We start from the raw sequence: 18,666 nt of genomic DNA on the forward strand, positions 1-18,666 counted from the left end.
TCCGACCAGGCAGCTTGATATCCCCGAAGTAAAGCTGGGAAACGCCGTGGAATGCCGTCTTGCCTGTCAAACCTCGTCACTATGGTATTAGGTTCATACAGTTCTTATCAAGGCAGCTTGATCGAAATTAGGTTGACACATCCTCCACATAAAGAAAAGTGTATATTACACTAGTCCTAAAGCAGCAATTGAAAGTACCGTTTCTGGATCTCCAGTTCTCCATGTTCATTGTCTGGATGAACCGTGAACCGGCCAATTCAGTTTCTCAAAGCAGCAGGTCCAACCTAAACCGCTACCGAAGCCAAAATGAACAGGTATAAAGACTGGTATCGAAGTCTTTCTCTGTTCTTGACTGACTCTTAGATCGTACCCATGCTAGCTTCGTATCAATAGATCAGCATATCGACAATGTCGGCGGTCTCCGACAGAACACCGCTTGTCCCGGCCGATCTGCACCCGTTTGATCCGCTCAGGCCTGCGGAGATCAAACTGGCCAAAGAGATTCTAGAGGAGTCTTTTTCTGGAGTGCCTCTTCGGTACAAACGCATCGACGTGCAGGAACCGCTAAAGAGGGAGGCCATTCCGTATATCGAAGCTGAGCGTCTGGGACAGCCACTGCCGCCCAGGCCAGCACGGGTATTGCAGGTGTTGTTCCACCGCTTGGACACTGGCACTTTCCACAAGGCATTGTTGAACGTAGACTGCCGGTCGATCATTTACGCGAACGAGTTGCCGAGACATGTGCAGGTGTGAAAATGAAGATTTCTTCGTTAAAGAAACAAGAATTGAATGAAATGACAGGCTCCCGCCGATGCGGACGAATTAGCTGCCATTGAACAGCTCTGCTTCGAGCACCCTGCTGTCCAAGAAGAAATCAAGAAGCTCGAGCTTCCGCCCGGGGTGACAGTTTGCAATGACCCCTGGATCTATGGCACCGATGATCCAAACGAGACGAGGCGGCTGTTTCAATGTTATCTATATATCGTTGCGGTGGATCATCCACAGAACAACTACTACTCGACACCGTGCACGTTCTCACCCGTCTTTGACAGAGAGACTCACGAGCTGGTTCGGATAGACTATTTGCCATCGGGACCTGATGGGAAAGTGACAACGACGCAGCCCTGGAAGCCGGTGAAGACCGTGCAGTATGCTCATGATCTCCTCGACAAGCCGCTCCGTACAGATCTTAAGCCGTATATTGTTCAGCAGCCGGACGGCCCGTCATTCACCGTAGACGGTCGCCTCGTAAAATGGCAAAAGTGGCGATTCCGTGTGGGCTTTAATGTGCGCGAGGGACTGGTCATCTACAATGTGACTTATGATGGCCGGAATCTGTTCTATCGACTGGCACTTAGTGAGATGACCGTTCCCTATGGGGGTATATTCACTTGTCATGAATGGTTTGGTCAGCCAACGCTAACAATGAGAAGATCCTCGCAAGCCTTACCATCGGAAACAAGCCTTTGATATCGGCGACGTCGGGTTTGGAGTGGCGGTCAACCAGCTGTTTGTCGGCTGCGACTGTTTGGGCCACATTCGCTACTTTGACGGTTACCGGACCAACTCCCAGGGCAAACCAATCCACCTACCAAACGTCATCTGCCTGCACGAGCAGGACAACGGCCTCCAGCACAAACACACTAACTACCGTAACGGGGCGGCGACGGTGGTGCGAAACCGGCAGCTGGTGGTGCAGATGATCTGCACAGTGGCCAATTACGAGTACATCATCGCGTACATCCTGGACCAAGCGGGCGGGATTGAGCTGGAGGTGCGCGCAACGGGGATCCTGTCGACCTCGCCGATAGATAATGAGGATGGCCTGACGGTACCATGGGCCACGAACGTAGCTCCCGGTGCAATGGCCGCATTCCATCAACATATGTTCTCATTCCGTATCGATCCTGCCATCGATGGCTTCCGCAATACGGTCGTCTATGAGGACAGTGAGCCGATGCCGGTCAACGATGAAACGAACCCATTTGGATGCGGCTATGTAACCCAGGACAAGGTGATACGCCACTCGGGCGCCGCAGACACTGCCATCGAGCGCCACCGTGTGTTCAAAATCCGCAATGACAACGTTATCAATCCCATAACGCGGAAACCGGTAGCGTACCGACTGCATACAGCTCCCTCTGCGATGCTTTTCATGGCGCCAAGCAGCTTCCACGTCCGACGCGCCCGCTACGCCACGCGGCCCGTCTGGGTCACACGATACCGCGACGGCGAGCTCTACGCGGCCGGCGAGTTCACCTACCAAAGCAAGCGATCCGAAGGCGTCGATCTGTGGGCTGCTAGAGACGACCCAACGGAGAACGAGGATGTGGTTGTCTGGCACAGTAAGTTCCCCCCTCTCTAACCTCTGTTTTGTCACCCAAGGGTACCGACTTACGACGTCGTAGCGTTTGGCCTCACTCATAACCCTCGGATTGAAGACTTTCCAATCATGCCCGTCGAACGGGTCAGCGTGACCCTCAGACCGGATGGCTTCTTTACCGAGAACCCTGCTCTCGACGTGCCCCCGCCGTCGCAGGAGGTCAACCAATCTACTCTTTGCGAGCCGTTCTGTAGGTCGAGACCTGGAAGTGGTAGCGGCGTCTTAAACAGAGCCAGACTGTACAAGTCGATTGCTTGAATGGTCCTTAGTAATCCATCATTAGGCGAATAAGAACGGGAATAGCCCTCCATTCATAGAACGGATTATATTATGATTTTTTCTCTTCCTCATCGTCATCAATAACAAATAAACACTCGACTTGGGATCATCCACATTCACATTCATTTCGAAAACCAAGGGGATGAATGATACCACTCAATGTTGAAATATAAAAGTCCTTCCTCCTCTTGCGCTCTATATCTCCCTTTGCTTTTTCTGTATCGATGTATTCCCCGGCCGAAACTGAGGAATACTCGCATAGTATCGGAGTCTTACTCCTTGTTCGGCACGTTGGCGCTGGGCAAATTGCCGTTACCGATCGTGTCGATGGCCTTCTGACGCGCGCCGTGGAGGCCGAACTGCGAAGGAACGCCCTCGATACGGTGGGTCGAGTTGATGTTCTTGACCAGCGTGATTTGGAAGCAGGTGGCACCGCCCTGACGGGAGGTGATGGTCGAGTAGGCGAGGAAGTATTCCCAGATCTGTTCCTGGTTAGCCGTGATCGAAGCAAAAGGAAGAGGGAAGAGAGACGTACCCGGAACCATCGCTTGCCGTACTTGGCCTCCACCTTCTCGCGGTTGCCCATCCAGTTGCGGTACCACCGCCACAGCGTGGCCGAGTAGTGCACGCCAATGGTGTCAATGCTCTTGATCTCGAAGCCGGCGCCCTCGAGCTGGTCGACAACCCAGCCAAGCGGGGTGGACGCGTCGGCGCCGGGGAAGATGTACTTGTTCATGAACAAACCCCAGACCAGATCCTCGTACTGCCACGACTTGCGCAGACCGGCGATCTGCAGGAAGAAGACACCGTCATCATCCAGCATGTCGTACACCTGCATCAGGAACTGCTTGAAGTGCCGCACACCGACGTGCTCAGCCATCTCCAGGCAAGTGATCTTCTTGTAGCCGCCGGGAATCCTGGGCGCATCACGGTAGTCCAAGCACAGAATGCGGCTCTGCGACTCGTCAATGCCAGCCTTGCGCAGTCCGTTGTTGCCCCATTTGGTCTGGTTGCGGCCCAGGGTGATACCCGTCGCGTGCGCACCGTAGTGCACCGAGGCGTACTTGACCAGCGTGCCCCAACCGCAGCCCAGGTCTAGGAGGGTGTCGCCAGGCTGCAGGCCAATCTTCTCGCACACCACAGCCAGCTTGTTGTCCTGCATCTGTTCCAGGGTCTCCTCCTTGTTGATGTCGCTGATGATACCCGAAGTGTAGACCATGCGCGGGCCCAGGAACCACGCGTAGAAGTCATCTCCGCGATCGTAGTGATCCCGCACCTGCTCCTCATCCTGCGACCGAGTATGCAGCAGCATCTCCGGAATGAATCCTGTCAGGAAGTGCTTGTACAGACCCCAGGTGAAGCGGAAGCTGGCCCAGTCGTGGCGATACTCGAGGATCTCCAGCGCGTCGCCCTTGAAATCCACCTCGCCATTGAAATATTTCTCGAAGAACACCCACATCGGGATCTTGCTCTTGCCACGGTACTTGGCCCGATCGTGCTCGTTGTGGAAGTGCAGGTAGTACTCCACAGGACGGCCAGGGTACTTGGCCTTTTCATTCTTGCGGGGAGAGATCGAAGACGCAGTGGTCCAAAACGCCATCAGAATGGGAATGGTGGTAAAAATGGCAAAGAAGATGGTGGTGTAAAAGCCACCCCCGACCTGGCGAGCCAGGTACCATGGCACAATGATCAACAGACCGAGCAGCAAGGTATTCGAGAAGCTGTCATTGCCCGCAGCATCTGCCGGGAGAGGAGCGTTTTTGATCGCCGGGTACTGTTGAAAAATTCAATGGTTACTTAGTCCTTTGGGCATCTCGGTCCACAGACGTGATTACGTACCGACGTGGTTCGCACGCCGCAATCTTCGGGGGGAGACGACGCGGCAGGAGCCGCCGGGGTCTCGATGAATTCAAAGTCCTCGGAGGACTCAGAGTGCGCTCTCACCATTGTCGCTCGAATTGAGTTGGGGAGGAAGGATAATTCGGGGGACAATTGGGAGAGTTGTGTGGAAGAGGTTCGTTGTTTTGGCTCCCAGTTTTAATTAACCAGTCGATCGCTCGGGCCAACTAGCTAAGCTCACCGCCAACCGAGGATGATTGATGGATCAGAAACAATGCCCTAATGAGCGAGCTGGCTTGCTGTTTCTCTTTAAGAATTACTTTCAAGGGTACTTATCGACGTTCAAGGAGCTGTTCAGGTACCATTCGAGCGGCATTCATGCTCTTTTACCGGGCAATGTGGGAGAAAATCTCCCGTGCTCAATTCCAGTACTTGTGTTTCAGACTCCTCAAGCATTAAACAAGCTGCTATAGAATACAACCCATGAATCGACCAAACACCGATGAATCTGTCTGATAATAAACCAGGTAACCCATACCACCCTATCCCACTAAACCCAATCCTCAGTCCGCCCCGTGCGCCACCCGTAAACCATGCTGCCGTACATTCTACAAAGTCAACTGGAAGTTGCGAGTTTCTTCATCCTCCTCGTAGATGGGAAGGGCCAAGTCGTCCTCGTGGACTACAATGTCTTGCTGAAGACCACCGGTGGCTAGACCGGACATCGACTGGATGTCGTCCGCAGACGTGATTTTCCGACTTGCCGTCTTCTTTCTCGAAGTTTGCTTGCCCTGCAACATCGACGAAACGCTCCGTCCCTTCGCATAACCGACGGTCGTGTGCGAACTGGCAGCGGCAGTCGCATGTCGCGATGGAGGGTAATCGGCCGGGTCGGGGCTTTTCTTCTTTGGATTCAACAAGGAGGAGGCTTTTCGCGTTTTTGGTGCGGTCAACGATTTCGTCGACGTGGTTTTAGCGCTTGTTGCTCTCGCCCGCGTAGTGGTGCTAGTCTGGGCAAGGGCAGCCGCGGCGTCGCGAGATTTCACAGTGGGAATGTTTCGCGTGAGACTTTTCTTCTCCGTCTCCTTGGCTGGCTTTTGACGCTGCTGTTGCATCTCCTCCCAGCAAGGCATGTCTGGATCCTCGCGCACGTTCACTCCGGCCAGCGTCATGTTGTCGACTTCGTTTTGTATCATCTCGTCCACCATCTTGTCGAAGGCAATCGAGTCTTCTTTGAACTTGCGCTCTCTCTCCGTGAGCCCGTCCTCGCCCACCGGTCCATGGTAGTATACCTTCTCCCATCCACGGGCAATATTCTGCGGCTGAAATTGAGGAAACGTGGTGTCGTAGATGATATCATCTGGTTCATCTGGGAGGTCTAACTTTGTCAGTTCACATGCCCGACATCGGGATGTTGACCAGACCTACCTTTCGGTTTCGGCGGTGCGTATTCCACATCCGGAACCTCCTCTTCCTGTGGCTTGCTTATAATCTCATGCTTTGGTGGTTTCACTTCGGGAGCTGCTTTCTTGACCTTTTGCGTGGTCGAACTCTTTCCGTTGGTTTTAGGCTTAAGAACGCCTTCCTTGCCTGCAGGGGTTTGCAACGCTTTGGCCTTCGCATTTGTAGTCTTATTTCCCAGGGGAGCTCGGTTACGAGGGCCTGCCCGTGTCACCGTTAGCACTGCTAACCATCCCGTTACTTCTGACACATATGATCTGAACACCCACCCATTGGCGTCACAAGAGAGTCCTTTGCCGGCTTAAGGGTATTCTCATTCCGACCGCCATTCCCCTTAACTGTCTGCTTCCCAAACGCTAACGGATCATTCTCATCATTCAGCGGAACTCGAAACGGGGTCTTTGGCACTCGGGCTCCGGGGGTCTTCGGTTGGAGCTGCCGTAGCCCTTGATTTTTCGCTGCAGCAGTCGTCTGGTGCGAATGCACCAGGTTCTCCTGGTCACGTAGAGCGAGCATGACTGTCGAATGATATCACCATGCACGATGATGATGCACGGTCTCGGTGGCTGTGAGTGAACACGCAAAAAAGCGAAATTCATGAAATCATTTTGACGCGGACCAAGTCTGGATTGTTTACAGCGTTGCCAAGGGAGACGTGATGCCCGTACAGACCGCCTTCCAAATTTAGACTAGGGGCGTTCGAGGGGGTTCGGCCTCACCGTCTTAGACTCCTCCAACACTGACAGGAACCCCCAATTCCATCACCTGGTCTTGAACTCGGTGCTCTTTTTCAACTTTCACACATTGAATCGTCTGAAATCGAATTTCCTCTCGTTCTATCGATTCGTTATTCGACTTCGATTGCTACCGTAATACTTGCTCAAAATGGATAAGATCCGTGAGGTATGTTAACACCCCTAAACCATGCCTAATGGCGGGGTAGCTACGAACTCAACGGCTCATCCCACTATGGATGTCAGCCCGTCAATCCGCAGCATTCCACCATTTTCCTGGCGTGTTTGTAGTAGGTACAATGAGACTAATGATGCTTGTTGTAGAAAATGAACGCCCTCCGCCTGGAGGCGGATGAGGCCCATGCCGAAGTCGAGGAACTCAAGGGCAAGATCAAGGCCCTGGAGCAGGAGAATCTCGCCAAGGAGCAGGAGATCACGTCGTTGACGCACCGCAACCAAGTTCTGGAGGCCGAGGTGGAGAAACTGGAGGCCCAACTGAAAGAACTTAAGGAGCGGGCGGATGCCAGTGCGCAGCACGACACACAGAACGAAGCCCTGCAGAGGCGGGTGCAGTTGCTCGAAGAGGAGGCCGAGGAGGCCGACAAGAACCTCCGTGAGGTCAATGAGAAGTGCGTGATTGCTATGGGATCGGGAATTCGGGATTAACTGCTAACCACTCACACAATCATAGACTTCGCCAGACCGACGTTAAGGCCGGCCACTACGAACGCAAGGTGCAGGCGCTCGAAGCGGCTCGTGACCAGTGGGAGGCCAAGTACGAGGATATGGCAAAGAAGTACGCCGAGCTGCAGAAGGAACTGCACGAGCTGGAGGTTTCGATGAGCAACGTCTGAGAGCTGGTCTCCGCAGGTGGCCACTTGCTAGAAGTTCTCTCTGGCTTTGCATTGACCGCTGCATTTCTTCATTGCTTTCGTCAAAATTGTGTTCGTTATTCCCCGTACTGCGGTATATTCGTACATAAAGGTTGTTGTAATTGGTGTTCTAACAGTGCTATCTATGGGTAAAAACCACACTGACTCCGTAACGCCCGACGTAACCATACCTGACAGAACAATACTATCGTGACCGTCTCGCTTGTGCCTTTCTCCGCTTTGCCATGCGTTCTTTGTATTGCGTAAGCATGCGCTCTGCCTTGGACTCGTAGCGAAACTTTTTCCGCTTCTTAGTTTTGCTTGTTTTTCGCTTTGATGTTGCGGACGTGTTCGATTCTGCCTTGCGTTCCTCATCGGAATCTCCAGGGTCCGTCTCCGTCTTGCCCGGCACCGTGCGTACGGCGTTGTAGAGCTCGTCCTTGGCAGAATCCATTTCCTCCACCGTCACGGTTGTGTACTTGTCCTCATCGATGTACTCGGCCTCGTAGTCGACTGGCGGCGGCTCGTCAAACCCCTGCCATTCTTCTTCCTCAGATGACTTGTTTTCCGAATCTGATTCGCTGTCGAGTTCCTCGAGGCGTTTTCGTGTTTCTTCTAAGACCCGTTGAACTTCTGCGGCCCTCTCTTCCCGAATCTGAGCCCCGACGTCAGCACGAAAGAAAGTAAGAACGAGTCTAGGTACAAACTCTTTTTCGTTCTAATCTCCGTTCTTCCCGGGCCTTTTTCTCTGCGTATTCTCGCGCCTGCCGGATCCTCTGCTGCTTGCGCTTGCGGAATCCCGTCAAGAACTCATGCCGAGCCACGGGATCAAACGTGATTTCTTCGACTTTGCTGGAGAGCTTCCGGCGCTTCGCTTTAGACACCATGTCGTATTTTTAAAATTGAGACGATATTCTCGAGATGTTCGGGGCATCGTAGAGACTTATCAATTTCTTCCATTAGTTTTGATAAAGCCCCATGTTCCAAGCTCAAATGCCAAGACTGCGCGTCATTGGTCAGGCTCAATCCCCAGCATCAAGTCGCCAGCCCGTCCAGCATCGACTGTCGGCCAACAACCACCATGCTTTCGACACCACTGTTGCTGCTGGCTCTCGGAGCTGCAGCTGTCGAGGGCTTTAAGGACACCTCGCCGTTCGTGTTATTTTCCACGGCGGAGTATGCTTCCTGGATTTGCAAGTTGCGCCCTGAGAGGACCATGTTGCTGACGCACACATCCAGTTTACCCTCTTCCTCGTCGCAAGTGCGATCCGCAGATGCTCTTCTCGACGATGTACTGGCCCGTGTGAAGACTTGTCCGTCAGATTATTACGTCCTTGTATCGCAGCCTGGCGTGCATGCCTCGGACTACTCAGACCGCAAAGCCACGCCTTGGCTGCGCGGGAAAGCCGCAGGGGCGGACAAGTCTATCCTCTCCAACCTGACCGTGACCGAGGTTAGCGGAGTTCTAGATTCAGCAGCAATTAGGAAAGCGTTGAAGGATTGTGGAACGCAAGTTACCGAGGTCGATGCGTCCAGTAAGCAGCGCGCGCAGAGTCCGCTTTGCTTTGAGAATGGTTCTGACGAGATATGCAGCTGGTTCATATCCGTTGAAGTATGAGCCTGGACCCAGAATCATTGATATTTCTTTCCCGGTTCTCCCCACGGGCGCGCGCCGGGCGCAGCAGCTCGCGGAGAACGGTGCGTATTTCAGTTCTGTCGAATTGGAAACAGTGCTGATTTGCTCCACAGATGCTTTCCTGGCGGGTATCGTTGACCGGCTGTCATCAGACAAGTATACCGTGATTTACGTTACCTCTCCGCGCGAGGACGCGGAAAGGGACAACTTCGTCTATCAGTCTGAGCAGAACGGATTCGAAGAGTCTCGCCACATTGAGCTGAAGCGGAATCTCCGAGACAACTCTCAAGAGGATGGCCCGAAGGGTAGCCAATCCGTGTTTGAGAAGTATCAATTCCTCAGCTCTGGTAAGATTCCTTTTCATCTCGTCCACTGTCCCGTCGCTAATAATTGGCAGGCATTTTTATGGGCCTCTTTACCTCTCTCATCTGTCTGGGAATTCTGTATGTTGGGCTTTCCGCACTTCTCAGTCTGGAAGTGCCGTATGCCGCATATGAGAAGGACACATCTCCTGGAGCACAGAAGAAGCAGCAGTAGTCGGATTATTCGCTTGTACTCTACGCAGTCTGCTGGTCACAACAAAATCCACAAGGAAATGAGACATGATTCAAATCGGACTACTATGAAACTGGCCAGGTGCAACTGTCAACTGGTACAACAACACCAGATTCACTTGCCTCTCTCATCGCCCGTGCGAATTCTAGAACAGTAGGTAAGTTAGTAATTAGCTGCTACAATCCTTGAGCCTCGGAACCATTTCAGCCTTTAGAAACACCTGCTGAATATTTGTATCTAGTGATGTCAGCTCAGTAAGGGAGATCTTGGGTTTTGATTGGTTTCCGATCCTGGGTTGTCATGTTCTCTTGTTTCTGAATTGAGCTGTATCCATGGGTTCACACTTTCCAGTCAGTACTTAACCTATTTGGACGGTAACAATATGAGATATGACAGAGGTGTGAGAAAATATACTAGGTAAGGAGTACTTTGTAAGGTACATTCATAAATATCATACGGAGTATATCGTCTCTTGTTTATCTGCTTCATATTACGACTCTCACCGGTTCCAGTGACAACATAACTCGCAAGACAGTGTGACACCTACTACAACCCATCCTAACTTTCCCTCCCTAGTAGAACGCCCTAACAAATCATGCAAAGGTGACAACAACTAGCTTAGAGACCTCTCCTGTGGCTCGGACGAAGACCCCGACCTCATCGGGGACGCCCCCGGACGCGGAACCTCAAATACAGATACCATCCGGTAATGCAGACGACAGTACGGAGTACGACACATCATACATTGACTACCACATCTGTCTCGGCGAAGTGCTCAACGAATGGTACCAGATCGAGCACAAGCTCTGCCATGGCAGTTTCCCTACCGTCTGGATGACGTATGACTTGTGCCACAAGAAAGACGTAGGCTTAGAAAGATCATGGCGACGTCTCGTCACGGGGGATCATTGGTTGAACATGAAGTGGGAATTGACGATGAGATTCGACGGATTCCGGGGGTTGCCTCGAAGCACTTTGTGACGTACCTGGACATATCCGTAATGAGTACGGAGTAGTATTTACCGATTGCCATAACCTATTAAGTTTAGCAGTGTGTGCGAATCCCCAAATGAGGAATAGTAATCCCTGTGAGAACCTCCAAAATTCCTGAGAATGTGTAGTTTTGTCCCATGGCACAGCCCTGATACTAGGAGAGGTAGGTACCTACCTGTAGCTACCTAGGTACCTCTTTTTCTATCTTCTCTAAGTTTTCCTTGCTTTTCTGTTTCCCACAACTCTCTCCAGTTCAGTGACAACATCACTCGCATGACAGAATGGCACTAACAGCGTCCTATCCTGGATATCGATCCCTAATGGGAATATGTAACAAATTATGCCAGGACGACGACCACGACTTTGGTGACCTCCCTCATGACTCGGACGAAGAAGACGACTTCATCATTGACGCGGAGCCCCAGTACAGGTACCATCCCAATAATACGTTAAACGGCAGGCCACAGCCCATTTACTACCCCATCTGTCTCGGCGAAGTGCTCAAGGAACGGTACCAAATCGAGCACAAGCTCGGCCATGGCCATTACTGTACCGTGTGGATGGCGCATGACTTGCGCGATAAGAGAGACGTAGCCTTGAAGATCATGGCGACGTCTCGTCACGGGGAATCATTAGTTGAACATGAAGTGGGAATTCACGATGAGATTCGACGGATTCCGGGGGTTGCCTCGAAGCACCTTGTGACGTATCTGGACACATTCTTCGTGACTACGAGTGGACGGAATCATAGGGTGCTGGTGCTCCCGCTTCTGTCGCCGGGCCCTTGGCTTTTAGAGATTAACAATATGTCCACGGCAACGCGTGTGGCTGCTGCAAAACAGCTGCTGGAGGCTCTGGAGGCATTGCATAGTGTGGGCATTGTGCATCGTGGTGAGTGACTGAGTGCTTTCCATTCGGTTGCTCTACCCAGTTTCCTTGCATTCATTTTGACAGGAGTGGCCAGATTTGAGTGAGGGTAACTGTTTGTGGGGAATGGCCCCCCTTCACGACCTCCCTCGACGCAGCAAATACGACCTCCTGCACCGGCCAGTCAAAAAACCCATAGTTTTCGCGAAGCCGGACGTCTTGTCCAAACCCGGAGAAATCATCCTCCCCCTCAAAGTTCCCTCCCACTTATACACTCATCAATTCTACCTCGGCGACTTCAACCTCGCCATGCACGTTGACAATCCCGTCGTGCCCATGGAAGGGTTCCCTTCCCCGCGCTTCTGCTCTCCAGATCGACTCCATCAAAAGCACCCCAGTCTGGGCTGCGACATGTGGAGCTACATGGTCATATTTAGCCAGTTGTACCTCGGTTGCCCGCCATTCGGAACTATTTTTCCCGCTGGGATCATTGAGGGAATTATCAGCTCTCTGGGTCCGCTACCAGAGGAGTGGAAAGGTCAATATATCGACCCAGAAAAGGCGTGTGACTGGTGGTATGATCCGCACACCGAACCAGATCCGAAGGAAGACCTCGCACTGCTGATTAAGGAACGAAAGCCGGACGTCGACGAGGAGGAACGGGAGCTGGTCCTATCGATTATGAAGAAGGTGTTTCGCTATCGTCCGGAGGAGCGGATGACTGCGTCGGAGCTGCTGCAGGATTCGGAGTTTAGGGCTTTGATGCAGAGGTATGGCTGCTGATCGTACGTTCTTCTGTTAACGTGCTACTATTTCCCGGCTATTCATTGAGAGCAATGGTATTCAGCCGCACAATGTCGTGAGTGTTGTAGCTTTATTGGTACCTTGTTGTGTCCTTACCTGCCTAGGTACCTCCTATACCTAGTAGGAAGGTACGCTCAGGCACCTGCTACCATTATTACCTGTCTAAGGGCGCGCGCTGTTGTATCAAGATTAGAAATCTAAAATTATTCGGGATCCATTACCGCCCTTTTCAAATTTGCTAGGAGTTTTGAAAATGTGGTAGGCCCGGCGTATGGCTGTGTGTCCTCAGTAGTTAGTATTCCGAATGATTATACTGTAATAATATTGACAAACTGGACTCTGTTCGCGCTTGGCCGGGACGGTTGGGCAAATTGATCGAGGAAGACCACTGTATCTCGCCCTCGGTTCTCTTGCCTTGCAGGAGCCATTCCTGCCTTGGAACTTGGAAGCGTCAAGAGGAAACTACGCCCTCAGGGCAGTCATAGTTGCACTTTCCATCTGTTATGGTAGCTCATTAAGATGACCACTTCGTCGAGTAAATCTCAAGTAAACAAACAACCTCTGGCTACGATCATAGTAATGGACAGCACAAGCCTTCCTGCGGAGGCCGACAGTGGCCAGATTGGAAGCGTGCACATGGTGTGGAGACCGTCAGGACTTGGAGAACAGCTCAGACTGGCGGCTGAGGCCAGTAAGATCATGCCCCGGGAGATGAAAGCCGTCACGGAGAGACTGGCTTGGGAGTGCGCCATCAGGCACTCTGCCAATTGGGTAAAGATCATGTACGTGGACTCCACAGTCCATACAATAACCAAGCATACTTATTTATGTATTGGTTAACAATCAGCACCTGATACCCAATGTTAACACTTCGAAACTGCAATGGTTCAGAGGCGCCATTCATTCCACGACGACAAACGTCAAGACGGGGAAGAAAGTATCAGACAGTGCTCACATTACCGTCAAGCTACAACCGCTAGGGAAGACGGTCCATACATACGTGAAATACGAGAGCGGAGCACCCATTGAGACTGCCATTGCCATTCGTGGCACGATAATGATGACAGCGGAGGGTACTGGTCAGATTGAGTCGGTCGAACTATGGAATATATCCAACGAGGTCGCTGAGAAGGGCGGTGAAGAGGAAGCCAGCGGACAAGGGAGTGGCCAGCACTAGCGCGGGAGAGAGCGCCAGAGGGCGGGGGAGAGGGTCGCTAGCGATATGGGAAGAGGGCAGTGAAGGGCAGGGGAAGAGCCTGTTGAGGACCCGGAAGAGGTCCCTGACGTCCTCGCTTGTGTTGAGGGGGAGGGAGGAAGTGTGATCAAGTCTCGAGTGCCCTGAAACGAACGAAGTGAGTGAAGGGTCCGAAGGCCGCAGGAAAGCGGAATTGGCTGGCTTCAAATGTACTATCACGTGATCCCCCGAGCAGTTGGCGGGCTTCAAATGTACTATCACGTGATTTCCCGAGCAGTGGGCGGCTTCAAATATACTATCACGTGATCCCCCCAGCAGTAGGTAAGGCTAGCGAAATGAGCACTTTTCACTCCGTACTCAGTACGGAGTAATTACTTCGCAGTTCGCTCTTCGCACGTCATTCGAGGTTCATTTGATTCGTTTGATTCGTTTGGTTCGTTTGGTTCGTTTGGTTCGTTTGGTTCGTTTCAGGGCATGCGTGCACCTGCGCGCGTCACCAGTCTTAACTACTGTAACTTTAGGTTATGAAAATTCACGTGACCACAAAAACTACAGTACATTCATTACTCCGTACTCCGTACCCCGTACTCGTACCCTCCATCACACGAGAGCATCACCGATGTAGCATCGGCCGCTCACACAAACCAAGACTTCATGTAAATAGTCTATAGAAAGGCGGACACGCCGCCCGCGCTGTAATTTAGGACTTCTCAATCCTAAACTAACGGTGGTTTGGTTATTGTTATTGTTGATGATCCGTCATGGTCTACCCTTTAATGATGTGATTGATGCTATTGTTTCTGAATGGCATACTAGTCATACATGCATTGAATCGACCATTCCGTGTGCTATTGACGTCAAGGTATGAGAATCTATAATTGAACCGCAACTCGCATCTCCGACTCAATTCGGAGACAGATCATCAAAATGAGATGCTTACTCCTCCTCCTCCTCCCCCCTCCTCCTCCACCACCACAACCACTGCTACCACCGCCATCACCACCGCCGCAGCCGCCGATCCCACCGCCTCCTTCACATCCGGCATGCCCACCAGCTAGCGAGCTCAGTCAGCTCTAATCCTCCAGGTTGAGAGTTTGAATTCTTACCGCATGTTCCGCCATTTCCTCCACAACTTCCAGCCGCCACGGCCCCGCCACACATTCCCGCGATGCAGTTTCCGTGGGAGGCCGAGGCGAGATTCATGCATGTTGGGTTGCAGGCGTGCATGTCGCCATGGATGCCGGGATCGCACATGTACGGCGCGTAGTACGGCATGTAGTACGGATACCCCCAGACGGTACAGCGGGAGTTCCGATTATCACCATCACCAACCCCACGGCGCCGCTTCTCCGCCCGGCGATAGGCATGCAGGTACCGGGTGCGGAGCTGCATTGCACGCAGCCGGTCCACGCGCACCGCGTTATGCGCCGGGATGTGTGCGTTACGCTCCGGATCGTCCGAGACATTTGGGTTGGAGTACAGGGCTTCGGCCTGACTGCACGCTCAGGTGATGGGACTGCTCCGAAAAATGGAATGGCCGGATGATAAGTCGATTTCACGGACTGCCTCGCAGTACCAGCAGGTGCATTCACTGTAGATGCCGCCTTTGGTCAGCTTGCGGTATTGCATAGCGGTCCACTCGAAGCCCTCCGTCAGACGTGTCTCGTCGACCTTGTCGTCGTGGTCGATAAAGATCGGCGCTGAGCCACCGGCCTGCGTCCGGGGAGTCGAAAAGGCAAAGTAGCGTTTGGCTGAGAGCTGGTGCGTGTGTCAGGCGAGGTCGACGTCGAGAGTAGGCACGGCCATCCGGCTCGGGTTCTCGGCCATTATGCGGAAGAAGATTCTGTACTTGTAGATCAACCGGTCGATTGTCGAGGGCAGGGCCGGTGAGTGTAGCCAATCGATGCGGTCCATTTTCTGGACGAATGTGCCTTGGCGGATGACGGCGCCGACAAGGTCCAGCGCGAAGATCTCGCTGCTGTTGTCCCAGTAGCGCGCCATCATGCGCCGCAGCGCAATGTGACCCTCGCGCGAGGAGTGGCTTCCGCTCGCTTTCCGTCATGGACTCTAGAATCGACTGAAGCAGGTCGCGGAGCCCCATCATGGTATGCACATTCGTGGACCGGCTCTTCGCCTTGATAAGGTAATGCCAAAATTTCGCAGTTCTGATCCGGGACTTCACTCCGACCATCCGCGGGTCTGTGAGGCGCAGAATCTTCTCGCTCTCCGCCACGATAAGGAGGTTCGGAAACGTGTGGTCCTGCTGGGGTGACGGCACGCCATGCTCATCGTACAATGTGCCCGGCATGGGCAGCTGCCGCTCGACAAGCTGCTGCGCATCTGAATGGAACCGGGCAACCCGCAGCTTCTGGTGGGTATGCAGGAACCCGGAGTTCTCGCACTGTTCTTGGAAGTTCTTCTCCGCATAGCCAGTGTCGTTGACAATTTCAAACTCGACCTCGTCGATTTCTTCCACCTTATTCTTTGACTTCTTCTTTTCGCTGCTGCGCCGTCGCAACTTGCCGACCGCCCACAAGACGGGCATGGGACTGCCGCAGCGTAGACACGAAAGCGTTTTAGTGGCCGAATCATTCAGATTATCCCAGGGGCGCTGAGTGCGCTCCTCAAAGGCACACCGTGCAGCGTTCGGCGGATTATAATCAAAATTCTCATTATCAAGGGCGTCATTGATCAAACGCCAGGGAAACTGCGTGGCCCAGTGACCCATTCTCGCGCCGCGGATGCAGTCCTCGAGAAAAGCTCTGCGATTGAGCATGTGTGCGTGCCAGACCATGAGCACATCTATTACAAGTTAGCCCCTAATCCTAAAACCAGAACAGTGTTGGAACTCACCCAGTGGAGGTAAATTCTCCGGTCCAAATGGCAACGGAGTCGCCCATTGAGTGATAGACGCATAACTCGGCTGCTGCGTGTCCCATACAGTGATATCCTGATGGGTCTTCGCGACGCAACGCTCCCACCAGGTGGTGTACCTGTCGACCGCGCGTGCGACGTAGACCATCCAGCGACGCTCGCGCAGGATGGCCAGCGCTTTGTGCCGTGTCCTTTCATCGTCCTTTTTGGAGATTATCTCATTTACCTGTGAGTCAAAGATGCCAAACAGTCCGTCACGGCTGGCGATTGTGTCGCGCAGATCCGCGAGCGCAGCGAGGAACTTAAGGTGCGCGATGCATTGGTCCCGGCTGACGGTTGTTTGGGTTGGGTTGCCGGGGTCTAGAAATCAGAGAGGGAGAATGGTGCTTTCATGATCGGTTGACTTTTGATCTGCTTGGTCTGAGTGCGGTGTTTGTGTTTGGGTGCTCATGATGGAGTTTGGATCTGAATCTTTACATGGGACCGCAGAGCATCATCCTGTTTTACTTTCGTGCTTTACATCTGGGATAGCGTCTGGTACTTATGTATATGTCGCGATATTCAACCCAGTTCATCGTATTCCTGCAAGTCATCCATTTCATCCACCCGCCTCTGCAACCGGGCGGCGGCTGTGCCGGGCAACTACTCCACGCCCGACTCCGATGTTCATTACCTCCATGGTCATCAGTTCGGTCGATCGGAAAATCCGCTTGCTATGGCCTAGCCACGTCTTTGTCAGACCAATCAGATTGTCAAGGGACCTCATGACTTTGGTCGCGGCCAAAATCTTGATCGCAGGAACCTTGCAGAGCTTGTTCAGCGGCTCGTATTGCGATCAGCCACTTCGGCAGGACGGCTTTAAGTGCACGAAGTGTTGGAAGCTGAGTTGCCATTGATGACCTGATAACTATTTGCGGAATGAATCTAAAGCGTTCTGCTTGAAATATCATGATGTCTACATCAACGATTGGCTACTATTTAGTTTATATTTTTTCATGAGCGAGCACTGGTACGAAGTTGGCTGAACAGTATCTGTTGTTGAATTTAGGTCTGGAACGATTCTCAGCTCTGTTCACGTGAACTATTACTAAAGAATCCCAGGGATTGACCTCTGGATGCACAGAACGGCTTCAAAGGAACAAGAATGTCTTGCATCGTAAACTGGCAGTACATCTGGGCGGTCCAAAACTCAGTACTCTGCGGTGTCACATTTGCCCTGCTCTTTTGCCTTACTTTTGGCATGCGAGAGCGCTAACAGGGGCACTGTTTTGTTTGGCGGTTGTTCCCACCTCTTTGGCCACTTCACGAGTTCATGGGCTTCCCTATTTGCGACCTTGCTGCTAACCTATACCTAGTAGTTGACAACATCTGAGAGACGAAAGCAAGGACCCTACTAGAGTCACGTGATCTGCTTGCCCTGAGCCAAGGATACTTTGGCCTCTTTCCCTGTCACTAGACTGAAAACGACCTTTTAAGATGTGGTACGAGCACTATCGTGAGGAGAGGGAATAGTATGATGATGATGGAGATTACAATAGGTACCTGGTATGGAACTAAAGGCACGTGACAAATAGGACACTGCGTTCGTAACTGGCCTTCTCTGCAGTGTCCGCATCGTCGTGGAAATAGAGAAGAGCCATCCACTGAGTCTTCCTCTCTACAGCTTTTCTCCTGAAATTCAGTTCTCCCATTTGACGGTGTAATTCATGCGACCGGTTTTGCCTGCGCCTCTTTTTGCGCACTTGTCGTTATCCAGACGCGGATTCCTCTTCCTCACTGCCGACACTGGATCCCACGCTGGACTCCTCATTGACAAACATCGCACGTTCAGAGGTCATGTTCGATAGTAGAATGATGTGCAACTCCGATAAGCGTCAACTCAATGTGAGAGCTCTCCGAAGGTGAGATGGAACTGTGGCTTTCCTTGGCCGGCCGTTTCTACGTGCTCCAAGGTTCGCGCCTTCCTTCCCTTTAGATGTACTATTGTTTTCCACTTCCGACTTCCTTCCCGCAGTTTATCAAGCCAATACGCCTAAGGTTAGGTAGATAGTAAGTTATATTATACTTGACCACTGTATGGACCACGGATTTCTCGTACATACCTCATACCTCTAAGTGACCTTCACCCAATTTGACGAGTGCCTAGCGGCGCACTCACAAATCAGTCTCTCTGT

At 52.4% G+C, this 18,666-nt stretch overlaps 9 protein-coding genes across 9 annotated transcripts; 5 read left to right on the forward strand and 4 right to left on the reverse strand.

Annotated features, from left to right (window-relative positions):
• Positions 1-408: 408 nt before the first annotated feature.
• Positions 409-2,641, forward strand: VTN49DRAFT_2058 (uncharacterized protein; the record flags this gene model as incomplete). The annotated part of the gene is made up of 4 exons (XM_069409741.1): positions 409-747; positions 802-1,381; positions 1,434-2,345; positions 2,409-2,641. 4 exons carry the CDS (start codon positions 409-411, stop codon positions 2,639-2,641), a joined length of 2,064 nt encoding a protein of 687 aa, XP_069269815.1.
• A 293-nt stretch (positions 2,642-2,934) lies between these two features.
• Positions 2,935-4,609, reverse strand: VTN49DRAFT_2059 (uncharacterized protein; the record flags this gene model as incomplete). Its single annotated transcript, XM_069409742.1, has 3 exons — positions 2,935-3,144; positions 3,198-4,436; positions 4,502-4,609. 3 exons carry the CDS (start codon positions 4,607-4,609, stop codon positions 2,935-2,937), a joined length of 1,557 nt encoding a protein of 518 aa, XP_069269816.1.
• A 500-nt stretch (positions 4,610-5,109) lies between these two features.
• On the reverse strand, positions 5,110-6,478 carry VTN49DRAFT_2060 (uncharacterized protein; the record flags this gene model as incomplete). The annotated part of the gene is made up of 3 exons (XM_069409744.1): positions 5,110-5,879; positions 5,930-6,163; positions 6,232-6,478. 3 exons carry the CDS (start codon positions 6,476-6,478, stop codon positions 5,110-5,112), a joined length of 1,251 nt encoding a protein of 416 aa, XP_069269817.1.
• A 369-nt stretch (positions 6,479-6,847) lies between these two features.
• Positions 6,848-7,550, forward strand: VTN49DRAFT_2061 (uncharacterized protein; the record flags this gene model as incomplete). Its single annotated transcript, XM_069409745.1, has 3 exons — positions 6,848-6,865; positions 7,021-7,325; positions 7,388-7,550. The coding sequence occupies 3 exons, from the start codon at positions 6,848-6,850 to the stop codon at positions 7,548-7,550; spliced, it is 486 nt and encodes a 161-aa protein (XP_069269818.1).
• Positions 7,551-7,773: 223 nt separating this feature from the next.
• VTN49DRAFT_2062 (uncharacterized protein) lies at positions 7,774-8,455 on the reverse strand (the record flags this gene model as incomplete). The annotated part of the gene is made up of 2 exons (XM_069409746.1): positions 7,774-8,223; positions 8,276-8,455. The coding sequence occupies 2 exons, from the start codon at positions 8,453-8,455 to the stop codon at positions 7,774-7,776; spliced, it is 630 nt and encodes a 209-aa protein (XP_069269819.1).
• A 194-nt stretch (positions 8,456-8,649) lies between these two features.
• Positions 8,650-9,741, forward strand: VTN49DRAFT_2063 (uncharacterized protein; the record flags this gene model as incomplete). The annotated part of the gene is made up of 5 exons (XM_069409747.1): positions 8,650-8,744; positions 8,808-9,103; positions 9,162-9,266; positions 9,318-9,551; positions 9,602-9,741. The coding sequence occupies 5 exons, from the start codon at positions 8,650-8,652 to the stop codon at positions 9,739-9,741; spliced, it is 870 nt and encodes a 289-aa protein (XP_069269820.1).
• A 1,292-nt stretch (positions 9,742-11,033) lies between these two features.
• Positions 11,034-12,402, forward strand: VTN49DRAFT_2064 (uncharacterized protein; the record flags this gene model as incomplete). Its single annotated transcript, XM_069409748.1, has 2 exons — positions 11,034-11,643; positions 11,717-12,402. 2 exons carry the CDS (start codon positions 11,034-11,036, stop codon positions 12,400-12,402), a joined length of 1,296 nt encoding a protein of 431 aa, XP_069269821.1.
• Positions 12,403-12,942: 540 nt separating this feature from the next.
• Positions 12,943-13,600, forward strand: VTN49DRAFT_2065 (uncharacterized protein; the record flags this gene model as incomplete). Its single annotated transcript, XM_069409749.1, has 2 exons — positions 12,943-13,205; positions 13,315-13,600. The coding sequence occupies 2 exons, from the start codon at positions 12,943-12,945 to the stop codon at positions 13,598-13,600; spliced, it is 549 nt and encodes a 182-aa protein (XP_069269822.1).
• An 890-nt stretch (positions 13,601-14,490) lies between these two features.
• Positions 14,491-17,385, reverse strand: VTN49DRAFT_2066 (uncharacterized protein; the record flags this gene model as incomplete). The annotated part of the gene is made up of 7 exons (XM_069409750.1): positions 14,491-14,672; positions 14,725-15,113; positions 15,195-15,376; positions 15,468-16,420; positions 16,472-16,852; positions 17,099-17,294; positions 17,347-17,385. 7 exons carry the CDS (start codon positions 17,383-17,385, stop codon positions 14,491-14,493), a joined length of 2,322 nt encoding a protein of 773 aa, XP_069269823.1.
• Between the last annotated feature and the right edge of the window lie 1,281 nt (positions 17,386-18,666).

Source organism: Thermomyces lanuginosus (genome assembly GCF_041956635.1).
Source record: "Thermomyces lanuginosus strain ATCC 200065 unplaced genomic scaffold VTN49scaffold_24, whole genome shotgun sequence".
Taxonomy (NCBI): Eukaryota; Fungi; Ascomycota; class Eurotiomycetes; order Eurotiales; family Trichocomaceae; genus Thermomyces; species Thermomyces lanuginosus.